The 13,797-nt window shown below is 32.8% G+C and overlaps 1 protein-coding gene across 3 annotated transcripts in view; it reads left to right on the forward strand.

The window, feature by feature from the left end:
- Positions 1-13,797, forward strand: part of LOC100369556 (uncharacterized) — a 140,023-nt gene that overhangs the window by 83,462 nt on the left and 42,764 nt on the right. Inside the window, exon 1 of one of the 3 annotated variants that reach the window (XM_085492554.1) lies at positions 6,872-7,292. The exons of the other annotated variants lie outside the window; for them this stretch is intronic. Within the exon in view, the coding sequence (XP_085348680.1) occupies positions 7,246-7,292 (47 nt within the window). The 5' untranslated portion in view covers positions 6,872-7,245. Of the gene's footprint in view, positions 1-6,871; positions 7,293-13,797 lie in introns of those variants that run through there. 3 annotated transcript variants of the gene reach the window in all.

The raw sequence follows: 13,797 nt of genomic DNA on the forward strand, positions 1-13,797 counted from the left end.
TATGAGAGTTTCAAGTAAATTAGAAGACAGACAGCGCACAATAAAGAGTAGTAGTATTTTATGTACAAAAGATGCACCAGCCTATTAGGGTTATTTATGTGAACACTGAGAAAGATTAACCTTTTTACGGCTGTGATCACCTTTGGCTTTAATGTTTTTTTTTTCTTATCCATGTTTTTCATCTGTTAACTTCAGTTAGCATGTAGGATTACAATTTTTTTTCTCATTCTTGCAAAAATAATAGGTTTAGGTTTAAAGTTCATTAATTTTTCTCAATTTCTTCTGAATAATCTGTTTTAATATTATAAAAAATATGTTTTTTAATTATCAATATATGTAATGTTGTAAAGCAGTGCATAATAGGAGATCAGAAAATAATATTGGTATAATCGCGAATTTCTTATTTTGAGAAAGAAAATAAAATAGCATCCTGAAATAAACACACAGGAGTTCAGTTTCATTATGATTATTTCCATTACATTACTTTATTCATACCAAACCAACCTTGAATCCGGAATCAGATTGTACATTTAAAAAAAAAAAAAAACTGTCTAACTGTACAGTGTATGTGGATGATTCGGCTTGTCATCGCCATCATTTCTTTGCAGGTTTGGAGCACTGAAACGAGAAGCAAACTAACCGTACAATTGTAAACTATAATGTCATATTCATGCTACTTTAACATCAACAAACCAAAACTGAAAACACTTACATTACACTGCTCTCCTCTTCCGCGTATTGCAAATTTTCTTTGCTTTGTTTAACACAATTGATGTTTTAAAAGGCAACATTTTTTTTGTCAGTTTTGATTAAAATGAAAGTGTTGAATGCATGATAGTGTGGAAATAAAATGCTGTAGATAAACAAATCAATATTCTAAAATATAACTTGATTACTGTAAAATACTTTATTTTAGCTGGAATTAATTTTCGCTGAATAGACTTTTTGGACGTTTTGTATGAAATTAGTTTTCACTGATTTTTGATGAGTTGAATGTAAAATATAGGGAAAAAGGTATATTCGCTGGATTTTATTTTCACTGAATCATTCCTTCAGCAAAAATAACAAAAATAAAGTATTCTACAGTACTACAATATTGTTCAGAATACATCGACTGAAATAAACAGTGTTTTCGTAACTTTTATACAAACATGTCTAGTGCTGTATAACCAATATTTTGTTAAAACTGTTTCTTTTTAAATTCGTATTTTTTCTATCATGTGCTGGACTTTAATCATCAGTATTTGGCTTCAAGAGATTACCAATTTGTAATCTGGGACAGAACCTGGAGGAATTTGTTATTTTACAAATACTTTTTCACATGTATGTTTTTTATTCATATTTTTTTCCAATTCCTTTTGCTATATGCAGTCATGGTTTGTTTGTTTTTTCTGTCCTCAACACTTTTTTTTATATTACCAAATTTCTCCAATCCCCACTCTCTTGACAGTTTTCAAATGGGGAGAACTGGGCTAAGTTGTGCTTTCGTTGCTTTCATTCTATAATTCAAGGCATCCATCAGAACATGCTGCTTTTTTTTTATCTATGAACGTACAGTAGCATAGCTACGTTTTTATACCACATTTGGTAATTTTCCTCGACTCATAATTATAAATTTGTTTATTACAGCACTTTACAGAAATATGAATGTACACAACATCAACACTGATGGAGTCAAACCAGCCAGCTATAAGAAAAATATTGAATTACAAGTACACCATAAGTAATATTTTCATAAATACGTAAGGGCAAAGTTTGTTAGGGTGAGCGTAATTGAGTCAGACACTGGATAGAGTTGTTTCTCTGGGACCACTACCTTTGTAATCTTGTTTAACCTGCAAATCTTTTAATACAGAATTATAGAATCTCTTCATCTTCATTTTCCCCAGTGGACTGTGCACCAATGGAAAGCATATAGAATATACCCCTCAGAAAACAGTTTGCCAGAGGTATTAATTATTATGTTTGATTTTGTGAAAGAATTTTCATGAATTTTGAAAATGAAGGAAAAATCATAACATTAATATCACTATTTAGACTATCACTGTTTAGACTGGAAGAACTTCATAATGACAGTCACGCAATTATATTTTGGAGTTCCTTGACCTTTTCACCTCTTTTCATCACAAATTCCTGTTTATAGTCTGCGCTTTTCTTTGGAAGATTGGAACAAAAATAGCCAGAGAAAAAACTGGAAATTTACTCAAATTTTGTATGTTGGCTCCAAAATTAGGGTTCATTTCCAGAGATATTGAAAAATATAAAAACAAATTGCAGAAAAATGTGGGCGGGAAAGTCTGGTGGTGAAAAGTTTTAATAAACCAAACAAATTGGGAACATTTCTAGCTGCAGAAACAGTTAAGTTTTTGTAACACTCATCAGTAAAAAAAAAAAAACAAAAAAAAAAAAACGCTATCTGATAGCATTTGAATCCATATCTGATAGCGTACCCAATTCTCGTATTTTGATAAAATAGCATAATTTACATGCGACCACATACTAGATTACAACGTATAATAATAAGGTCATTACAAGAATACCACAATGTGCTTTCAGACTGTAAGCGAGGCCCTCGTGAACTGTACTTGCATGGTACTTGACATATAGCCATTACACTGTCTTTGTGCGACTCTGTGTGTGCTATACTCAAAAGAACCTCATTATACAATGAAACACCACCTAAATTTAGTAAATATATGCTGTCAAACTTTTAAAAATATGTCTAAAATTCATTTAATTTTAACTGCCTAATGAAATCAGTTTTAATCTTAAATCGTGAAGCTTAAATTTCTTTTGCCATTTTATTTAAGCACATTTTGTAACTACTAAGTTTTAGGCTACCCCTGAAATATCAATGGTCAGACCCTAAGTAGATAGGAACTAAAATGTATATTCAAGTGTCCACGCTGGAAGAGCTGTTAACTTTGAGCTTTTTTCATCTACCCCTGATGTTGGCTTGTCCCTTAAAGGTTTGAAAATATTATTGAGGGAACCCTAGCTGCGACCCCATCCTGTATTTATAATTTTTCCTATTTCAGTATCAATGGTGTGACCTCTTTTTGGATGGTGTAAAAGTTTTTCCCCTTCCCCTTGTGTCAAAAATTTAAATCTCAAAAAACAAGTTGGGTCATTCTGTTGACTGCTGGGGAGAGGTTGTATGTGGTGATATCTGAATTCAAAAATTACCCCCCCCCCCTTCCCCCTTCACATTTTTTTGTTTATTAAATGTGATTTTTTTGACCAAATTCCTAACCTTTTCAATGTATAATCTTGAGTCCCTGCCACTTCATACTGTCTAAGTGGGCACTCTCCTCCCCTCATAATAATCATTGTTCTATCCCTCAAAAGTAAATGAATACATAAACTGTCATCAGTTCGCAAAGTAAGAAATGAGCATTTATCCAAAAACGAATCTTACATAATAAATAAAATTTGTACTAATATTTGATGTCATTATTATTGATGGCAACTGTTTTGCATGGCTGGTTTTCATCTTTTGGGAGGCACATAAAATAAAGTATGTATTTTCTCTTCTCATCAAGTATACTTTATTTGCAACTATCATAACATTTTTATTTGTGCTGTTTTGTTAAACGATTATATTATTGTTGATAATAATTCTAATATTATAAAAACATTTCAAACAATTGATATTTAGTTTAAAGCGTTTTCACGTCACACCACATAGTGTTTCATGTGAGTCCCATGCAACATATTCATTGCATGTAAAATACCGGTACATTTTTTTTTGCAGAATTTGAATGCAGAATGTACTACAATGTAGCTCAACGACAGTTTCAAGTTATTGCTGTAATATTATGAACCTCTTAATATTTATTCCTTTCATTCATTTTCATTAAGATGTCTGTACATTTGTCTTTTTTGCTTAAAGTTGTGCTTTTCAGTTAATAAAAATACCTCAACAAAAGCATAAGGTAATGTTGTGTGTTCTTGCCCTGCTTAAAGAGCTACAGTCATCTCTCAGCGCAGTATATGTTCGAATATCATGTAAACAAACAAGAAAGCATTTTAAATGTGCTGCATACATCGCTATGGATCCCATATCGAACATGACGCAGTGCGATGACTGAAACGCTTAAACATCTAACAAACGATTAGTGTTTTTCCTGATCTCCAATAGCTCAGTGGTAGTATGGCTGAACACCAACAAAGGGTCAACAACTCTGAGTGAGTGTGCCAAAGACTCAATAGGGGGGACAAAACCACTAGCTTGCATTAAATGAATGTGACTTTGGGAAAATCTCTTGTCTGCAGGTGCAGGCTTAGCACATTTGATAAAGATGGCCATCTCAATTACTGGTAATGTTTTTGTATTTTAACACACTAGATTCACTATATTCACAAAATGTATGTTTTGTACAAAATCAGTGCTCTGGCTTTGCTACATAGTTGCATTATTTCCCCAGTAATATCAACTACTGGTTCACAGTTTGTAACCATTTCTATTGTCATGGTTTTGTTTGCTGTTGTTTTTACGCTTAATAGCACTTTCACTCTGGGAGCCTTCTGTGGGTCCATTCCTTATAAGCATGAATGGTTGTGTTAAAAAGTAAGTTAGCTGACAATTATTATGACAAATTGTAAAACTTGAGAAAAAAATAACATTTTCACACAATTCACACACAGAGCTAACTAAAAATATATAACATGTGGGTGTTCAAATGCCATCTTCACTGTCAAATACAGGTTTGAATATAAGCGCCCATGAACCTGGGTCTTGGTTGGTGCTCCCTATAGGATTAATAGGTTTATGTTTAGGGCACTGAAAATAAATAATCTTAATTTTTAGTTTTTGGGAAGTAAATGGAAAAAATAATTTTGTGTGAGAAATGAGTGTACTTAGATAGCTACAGAAAAAAATACTATTTAAATCCTAGACTTTGTTAGCGTAATACACATATACACATATAAATACACATATTGATATTGAAAATAATAATTTCAAATAGCAATAAGTACATCTGTATGCCTTGATGGGAGAGATTCACTGAATATTCCTTGTTAAATGTGATTCATAAGTGTCTGAAAAATGGAACTGTGCATAAACTGGCACTGTGAATGTAATACCATGTGCGATATAAATTGGATTGACAGACAAAACAGCTCTATATAAAAATTTCACAACATATTAGACATACCTTATGTACACAAATTATCATGCTAATACTCGTTATGCTTTTCAGGAAATAATTCAAAATTTTTATTTTTAGCAGATTTGACAAATTTGAAATTATTCACACCTCAAATCCTGGTAGAATTAAAATCATGGTGGCGCTCTGAGTAAGAATTTGTTCCCTGATTTTCTATTAGTGACTGGTTTGATGCAATTAGCAGAAACGCTTTCTACTTTCCAAGATACAACAGTATTTTCAAGAGGGCTTCCTTAAAACTTAAGAGCTTGGGCTTATTTTGCATTCCTTCTTATTTGAGAGCTGAACAATTTGTGCAAATGCTTGAGAAAACAAAAATTTAAACAGAAAGAAAGAAAAAAGACAATATTACACCAGCTTGAAATAACACCCTACTTTGACTGAGTGCATTCACTATTACTTGAAATCTCGTTTCTAAGATTCAAATGCATAATGTTTTTTCGTTTTAAATTGTTTTATTTTTCCCAGTAGATTGAGTCGTATTTCACATTTTCTTTGGTTAACATTAAAACTGTAAAAGCAAGCCACAGTGTTAACTAGTTTATGTAGCGGCAATCTCATGTAAACTTTGATTTATTCTTCAGTTAAAGCATCTATTGCTTTCATTTCAACGACAAATGACCAAACCTCCCTGTTGTTGCAGATTACATCCAGGGTAGTTATGGTAACCATCTTCCCATTTCAGTCCAAATGACAGCTATAAGCAGGAATCAACACATAAATTAAAAACAGTTGGTTGAGCCATCCATGATCAGGCTTCTGAGGTTGGAAACCTCCTAAAAAAACATTTATTAAATAAATGTCATTAAATGTATTGTTTTAATTCTAATAGACAAGGATTATCAAAAACAACTGCTTTCCAGAACTGTACAAAAATACTTGTCATACCACACTAACCATAACTTAATTAAATTCATGAGTCACAAATACTAAATGCAATTTCCAAGATTCTTTTTAATTGCTGATAAAAATAACCAAAAAAAACAAACCAAAAATAACATCAGTTCAACTATACAATGTATTTTTTTCATTCTACGTCACCATGCAAAATCATACAGTGATACCACCGATGACAAGTATAACACTGAATTGTATGGTTAAAGCCACAACTTTGTTTAATGTTGTGATATTCCTCATGGCAGAATACAATAAAAAGGGATTAAATACTGCATATTTCCATTTTAAAATTGGTATTTAAAATTATTTCCAAAATATGTTAACACTTATATATGTTTGATTGTTTTGGTATTGGGTGACTTGATAAAGTTGTCATTAATTTTTGTTCGAAGAAAATAATTTTAAAAATCATATAATTAAATATAAAGTTAATTTTGTTCTGGATAAATGTTACTGGGTCACTCACTCTTAGTGTTTCATTTTCTTGATTGACTAACAAATGTTCAACTAGTTATTTGTTGATGAAAATGTTGTGAATTATATGTAATATCTTGTTTAATGAATGAGAAAGGGTTAGGGGAATATAAAATTCATCGGCACATACTTGGTACGCATTGACAATATAAAGGTTACTGCAGGTTGGATAACTCTCCAGACTTCCGTTGATGTAAAACAAATATGTCAGTTGTGTAACCTCCATTGTTCTAGGGATGCCGAGTTGTTGTGTTTGGTTTACCATTGTGGCTGCCCTCATCTGACCTCTGAACCATGCGTATGGTAGTATGTAATACTATTGAATCAACGGATGCCGAATTGTGTCATGTCGTATATTTCATACTTGATCCATTCCAGCAACAAATGGGACTGAACTTTCTGTGTCTGTTAACAAAACTCACTGGAGAACAACAGCGTGGTTATAATCACACGATTAAACCGCTCATACACCAACGGGACTCCATTATAGGCAGTTGAAGTTTTTGTGCCGTGTTTTTCTTCATGTGATGTGGGGCCTTACTCCAAGGCGCAAGCGCACCACCCATAGACATGGAGTTGCTTACAGGGGGTTGCATCGATTGGTCTATGTCAGGGTTCTAGCTTGCTGATATCGTTTCATGTCTACAGGGTTGGAAATCAATGGAAGTTTTCTTTAAGCACCTTACTTATATAACAAGCCGCCATGATGGATCAGAGGCCAATCAGTGCAAAGGCTGTTGATCATGAAATGTAAGTGCCTATAGCATGATTACCGTATTTCCTAGAGATGAATTCGTTAATTTCTCAGGGTGTGGTGAGGTTTTTACCATGGTCTTCGACTAAATGTCAAGTTAAGTTGTGTTCAAATTCATCCTTTCAGTTTGTTTTCAAAGTGACCCTGGGTAATGTCTGCGAAATTAGCACGCACTCAGGCGTGAAAGAACTTATAGACATGTGATTCAAAAGTTAGAAACAAGTTTTTAATAAAAACGACAAAAGCCAATGAAAGCACAAGTTTGTCGGTGATATGCTAATGATGTACATTGTGCTAGATACAATGTTGCAAAGAGATATGTGAGGATTATTTTCCCCAAGTGCCGTAATTGTCACGTCCGACTGACAACAATCTCATTAATAAAGTGTCAAGTAAAACAGGCAAATTCGCAGGTTTTCTCTGTAATTTATGACATACTGTAAATAAAATTGGGTGGCCAACATGCTAATGGCTTTTTGCTGTCGCTTTCCATGGATCATGAATGATAAAGGAAATCATTCAGTAAAAACCATATTTTAGCCAAAAAATCGTGCAGAGTGACTGACATGAATGATTAGGCACCTGCATTGGCAAAACAAATGAGTTAAGTGTGTTCAGGTACAAGGTCCAACACTGCTATCAGTTACAATATATTGTGTATGAAATATGTAACAAACTAAAAACGCGAAATTTGGGACGTAGCCAGGAGGCTTTGACCAAGCATAACACTCTTGCCTAATCTCCCACGAGGACAGGATAGAATTGTATTAGTTATCCTTATCTATGTCATCTTTAATGTTTTTGTTCAATTAATTTACTCGATAATTGCTTTCTTTTTAATGTTTTTGTTTCTTTATTTTAATCAATATTTGAAACACTAATTTTATTCTGTAATTTTACCGAATTACGTGATGTGTTAATGACTGTTTGTAACAGAACACAGAAATCATAGTCTGGTGTTTAAAAACTTAACAAATGTTTTTTTCCTGAATGAAGCAATAATCTCTATGCTATAGGTAATATCCCTAGTGATAACAGAAAATAAGTTAATACTTGCATGTACAACTTAAATATTGCGGCATAAAAAGCGTTTTTTTTTCACATTTCAATATTTTTAATTAGTAAAGTATAATAAAACCAACTAATACCCTCCCCAAAATCACTCTTCGTTATTTACCTTATGTCCCTATGTCACCAGACGAGTATCACACACTTCTTTCTCTGCAATTGACTTATACTCATATAAGTGAACAACTAGGCACAAATTATAATCCGAGAATTATGTGTACCGGCTTGCAGCGAGCAAGATGCGTCTAGTATTCTAGCCTGTCTGCCTCTGCTGGATAGAAAGACAAAACGTGTTGTTTTTATACCACCGGGTACTATCAGTACATGATGTCACATAGTTTGAGAAAACATATAAAGCATTACAATTATCAGACAAATCAAATGTTAGTCTAGAAGTCTGTTGTTCTGTTATTCAAATATTAACAATATGTTCGTTATTAATGCAACAAATAAACCATTTATAATAACCAATTATGTTTATACTCGATGTAAAATATTGTTCGTTGAAAAAAATGAGTTGACATGTGTGAAGAAAATGAATATATTGATGAAAAAAGTACAATAAATTAAAAAACAAAAAATGACAGGATGAAAAAAGAGAGAGAAAAAACAAATTGACTTGAGGGTAAAGATCAGTATCCTAAAGATTCCGTCATTGTCGATTACCGATAGAAAATTACAAACAACTTAATTATACTTACTCAATAAATTATTATTAATAGGAGAATCTTTTTGTTGTTAGAAAAAAATCAAATATTTTGATAGCTTTTAAATTTGTTTAGAGCAAGCATATTGCTTGATCTCTTATATCATATGGGGAAAAAAAATGTGACTTTCAGAATGAGATAAGATTTTGATATTCTGAACCGGGTTCAAAGTCTTGAACTACAATTGAATTATCAGCCCTCTGGGAAATTTGCTAAATTTCAAAATAATTTTTTTTTTTCTTTCCTTGCAAGGTTGACACAGTAAGAGGCCGTCTTGGTCATATGCCTAACCGCTCTATGTAATGAGACTCAACTAGGTCTAATGAAGGCTTCATTACATGATAAGGCAGGGATATATCTAACTGCATACCTCTTTTTTTCAGCTATTCTCTTCTCTTGTAGTGGTGACTACTCCAAGCTAATGAAGCCTATTGGAGCGGATAAGAGCACAACATTTTTCAAACTCCCTAAATTTTCGTCCATTGTTAAAGAGTCTCCATCAACTAGCTTCACTGGGCGTATCCAGCGTAACATTTCGTAACAAGCATGAGGCTTTTTTTTTTTTTTTAAAGCTAGGCAATCTCGTAATTTCAGTGCGGATATTTTTTACCTAGATGCTTAATATCTGTGATTGTTATCAGTTTCTCTAACGAGAGTAGCCATTATGAATGTAGTATTAATTGGGGTAGAAATTGAAAAGTGATCCCTCCTAATCTTAGGCTGCACCCCCACGCTGAGAGTGTTACAGTCCTGAGTCTTGTGAACATGACATTGTTTGGGGGGGAGGTTAGGTGGCAAGGGTGGTGATTGGAATAGGTCATAAAAGAAAGCCATAAAATCCATCAAGCCGGATAGTCCCTCCTACCTGTCCCACCTGCTGATCATTTGAAGGATTCCATAGACAGAGCAAAATGTGTATATGACCAAAGTATAGTTTTAGTCCGGTGGAAGATGCTAACTTGTCTAGAGAGAGAGGCCAGACAGGCCCGGCAGGAAGCCGACTATTACAGCGCAGCGGCATATAGGCCTATGCAGACTCCAGATCTGGTGGAGAATTTGTGGTAATATCAGTGTCCTCTTGTTTCCTTTTTTTTTTAAAAACTATTTCTCAATATTTCTCTACTCTTTGAATATGCAGTGACTGTGATTTGGTTGCTATGTATCGTTTCAAACTGTGTACATTTCGTATTGATGTAAACATCACGTAAAGCGAGTCAGATTTTGTATTTTCAAAATGCATGTGGAATATTTTTACAAATGACAGGAATCTATAAACAAACTTTTTTTCTTTTTTTTTTTTTACAAATTACTCTTATTGTTATGAGAGGAAGGAAAACTTTCATTTTTATTTCTGTGGCACGTGAATATTTTAATAACACTTTTAAGACATTGCATCAAACAACTTCATTTGAATCAAAATATTTACAAGAAAGCCATGTGTTAGAAAATCTAAAAAATTTGGTTTAAAATTTTAGTTTTGGTGAAGCTTATATAATATTCTGTTTTCCAGTCAATCGTAGATTTGAAAAATTCACTATCAAGTGCCGATCTCATATTTTCTTCCATTATCTACATCTACTGTTTTGAATTTTTTTTAATAATTAGACTAACAGTCTCAAACACTGTTTTCTGTCAAGGTGATCAAGAAGTTTGTTGTAATATATTTAAAAAAATAAATTGAGTTGAATCTCTCTTCTCTAACTTGGCTATAAGAACGAAACACAGATGCAAAGAAGAAACTAATGCACTTAAATATTCTGTGATCATAAATACTCAAAAAGACGTATAACGCAAGAGAGACGAGAGCCTATTCAAGCAAGTGACAGAATTGCCTTATGTCAAAGAGATAATAGGCAACAAAGCCCAAGACAACTGGTGATGAACAGGTGCATGGCTTTGTCCTTGGACAGCTTGCTAAATTCACTGGCAAGTAAGGTCTGTTTATGGTCACATTTTAATGCATTGTTAAAATAATAAATGAATGGAGGATACAAATATTTATTAATATTGAAAAGATTATCCTTCTTGTAATCTGCCTTCAATTTTCAATGTTTAAGTAGCAAATTGCTACAGCTTTGGGTGTATCCACTTTGCTGTCAGTTAGCTCACTCAGATCAGGGCGCAGTGTTAGGTTGCATTTACCCAGCAGAGCGCATACGGTTTGCATCCATTGTTTTGAATCATATTTAATATAAATAATGTTTTTTCTTCTTGTTTATTTAAAAAACCTCTATGATATAATTATCAGTTTTAAAGTCTGTTTCTTCAAATCAGAATAAATTGCTGTTGTTTCGGAATGTATACGAATGAAACGGAAATATCGTTAATCGAATTTGGGATTTTACACTGTAAGTTAGTAGATATAGTGAACACGAGTTCGCTGATTCGTTTCTTATGCAAACAGGACACGTTCTCCGGTTCTAAAACTAGCATGGTAGACTTTCTTCATTGCGTATGAAACGTTTCAAATTTGAAAGGGGAAGGGGATTTGAGTTTAACAGACAGAGACAATTGAGTCGTGGAATTTTTAGTGATGCGCATTAGTGGAATTGACTGGTGTTTTGAGAAAGAAATGCAATAAAGGAGAGATATCCATGTCCTGATGTACTTTTGATGTACTGCAATATATGGACAAATATTTTCTTACTTGAAACGCGATTGTCGAGAACGAGTGCTGAGTGCAGCCTGGAGAATTGCATGTGCATTTTGTTGTTTGCTTTCATCGTGGTCCATTGCAATGTCAAAAAGAAACGTCTGGAGCCGTTGTTTGTATTGAGAGCACAGCACGGGAATGACGACTTAATACACTCAAAACAGCCTAATTGAATGAAAGGTTTTTTGGTACGTAGTGATGTTATACAGGAAAATACAGAGCTGTACACATTGATTGGTCTTCTGCCAAGGTGTTCAATATTTAGTTGTACATTTTGAAATCAACTCTCTTATACTCTCTCCAATATATCCTAGCTCACAAACTATTTAGTTTTAAACTTTGATTGAAACAAATCAATAAATTTTCCTTAAATTAAATAATTTTAAAAAGGCAAATAAAAAAAAACTGGAAAATGCAAATATGCAAAACTCAGATTATGTGAACATTAAGATGAAATTTCACCAGAAAAAAAGAGCAATTTTATGATGTACAAAACTATGAGTATCAAAGCTGAGGTAATGACACAGCCATCTTGATATAAAACAAAGCTATATAAATTAAAGCTAATTTATTATGTTTTTTGAATATTAAAATTAAAATACAATTCTGTATAATAGTTGAGGGTGCAATTTGAATATTGTATAATGATCTTTTGTCTATGTTGAGAAAAGTATGACTGTGTAATTGAAAACTTACTTTTTGGTTGATTTTGTTGTAATTACAATTGATTTTTTTTATTTCTCAAGCTTCAGTAAGAGTAGTATTAATTCTTTTAATGATTCCACAGTTGAATAATTTTCACTTTTTTTATAGATGAAGTACATTTTTTTTAGAGAATAAAACATAAGATTCAATTTTTTTATTTTTTTAAATGTATTATCTATTTTTTTATATGCCACATGGAAATGTAAGTCAATTAACTTGAAACTGATTCGATCAAAGTAATGAAAATAAAAAAAAGCAAGGGATTTGCCAAAAACCTGTAATATTTCTGTGAATTTAAAAAAAAAAAAAGTGTGTGTTAACTAGAACATTGAAAGATTGTCTATTTTCACACTTCATGAGTATAGTGTTTTCTGGAAAATGGTGTTTGCCTGGTAAATAATAAATGTTTAGTTGAGAGTTTTCTTTCTTTCTCGTTTATCATTAAATCTAATTAAATGCATGCAGTGGATCATTAACTACAAACATTCAGTAACAAAAAAAAAAAAAAAAGTCAATATACGTTGTATCAATTTTTGTTCCAGTGGGTAAAGAATTCATCAGAGTACATCGCAGAGAGGTAAGAGTTGTAAACTGAAAGAATAAATTCCAGCCGTTGATGCTAAAGCTTGTATTGTGTAAAAAAAAAATGTCGCTGTCTATAGCCAACGAAGGCATTACTAATTGTAGGCATGGTTGGTGAAGCTGAAGTCTGAAGCTGCCAGTATACAAGATTTATGTAGTTTCTCAATTGGACAGTCATTAGTCAGTCACCTGTAAAACCCAGGGCCTTCCTGACTTCTTGCTTGGCTGACACGCTTCCATCGGGCCATGCCTGAAATCCCTCCATCTCTCAGTGATGCAAATAAAAACAGATACCTCATAGCAAATTACTGAATACTAATCAAATTCAAACGACAGTTTAAAAAATGATAATAATAGTAGCTGTTATTAAGCCAATATTGGTAATGTAAGGAAAAGGGATTAAAAGTAACGGAGCATGTCGGTTAATGTGGAGTTCACAATCGCTTCACAATTCGCTGGAAAAGGTAAAAGGTTAAAGGTCAAATATGATAATATCATTCAACTAAAGGCGTATATAATTGAAAATGTACGGAACCGGACGGTGTCATTCAAATCGTGTTAATGGAAAATAGCACTGTAATCATTTAAAAAAAAAAATTGAAAAGTAAACGTTCTACACATTAATTTTGTGGGTCTACTTTTCAAAACTATTCATAATCATTTTCTGCTACCGAACATGTAATGTGCTTTGATAATAAAATAGTTGCAATATATGCATTGATTATTTTTCAGCATACAAGTACCACTGTCTTCAAAGTTGTTTTTTCAGCAAATTGTAAAAGGAAC

This window comes from Saccoglossus kowalevskii, chromosome 2, assembly GCF_978046115.1.
Source record: "Saccoglossus kowalevskii chromosome 2, keSacKowa6.1, whole genome shotgun sequence".
Classification (NCBI taxonomy): Eukaryota; Metazoa; Hemichordata; class Enteropneusta; family Harrimaniidae; genus Saccoglossus; species Saccoglossus kowalevskii.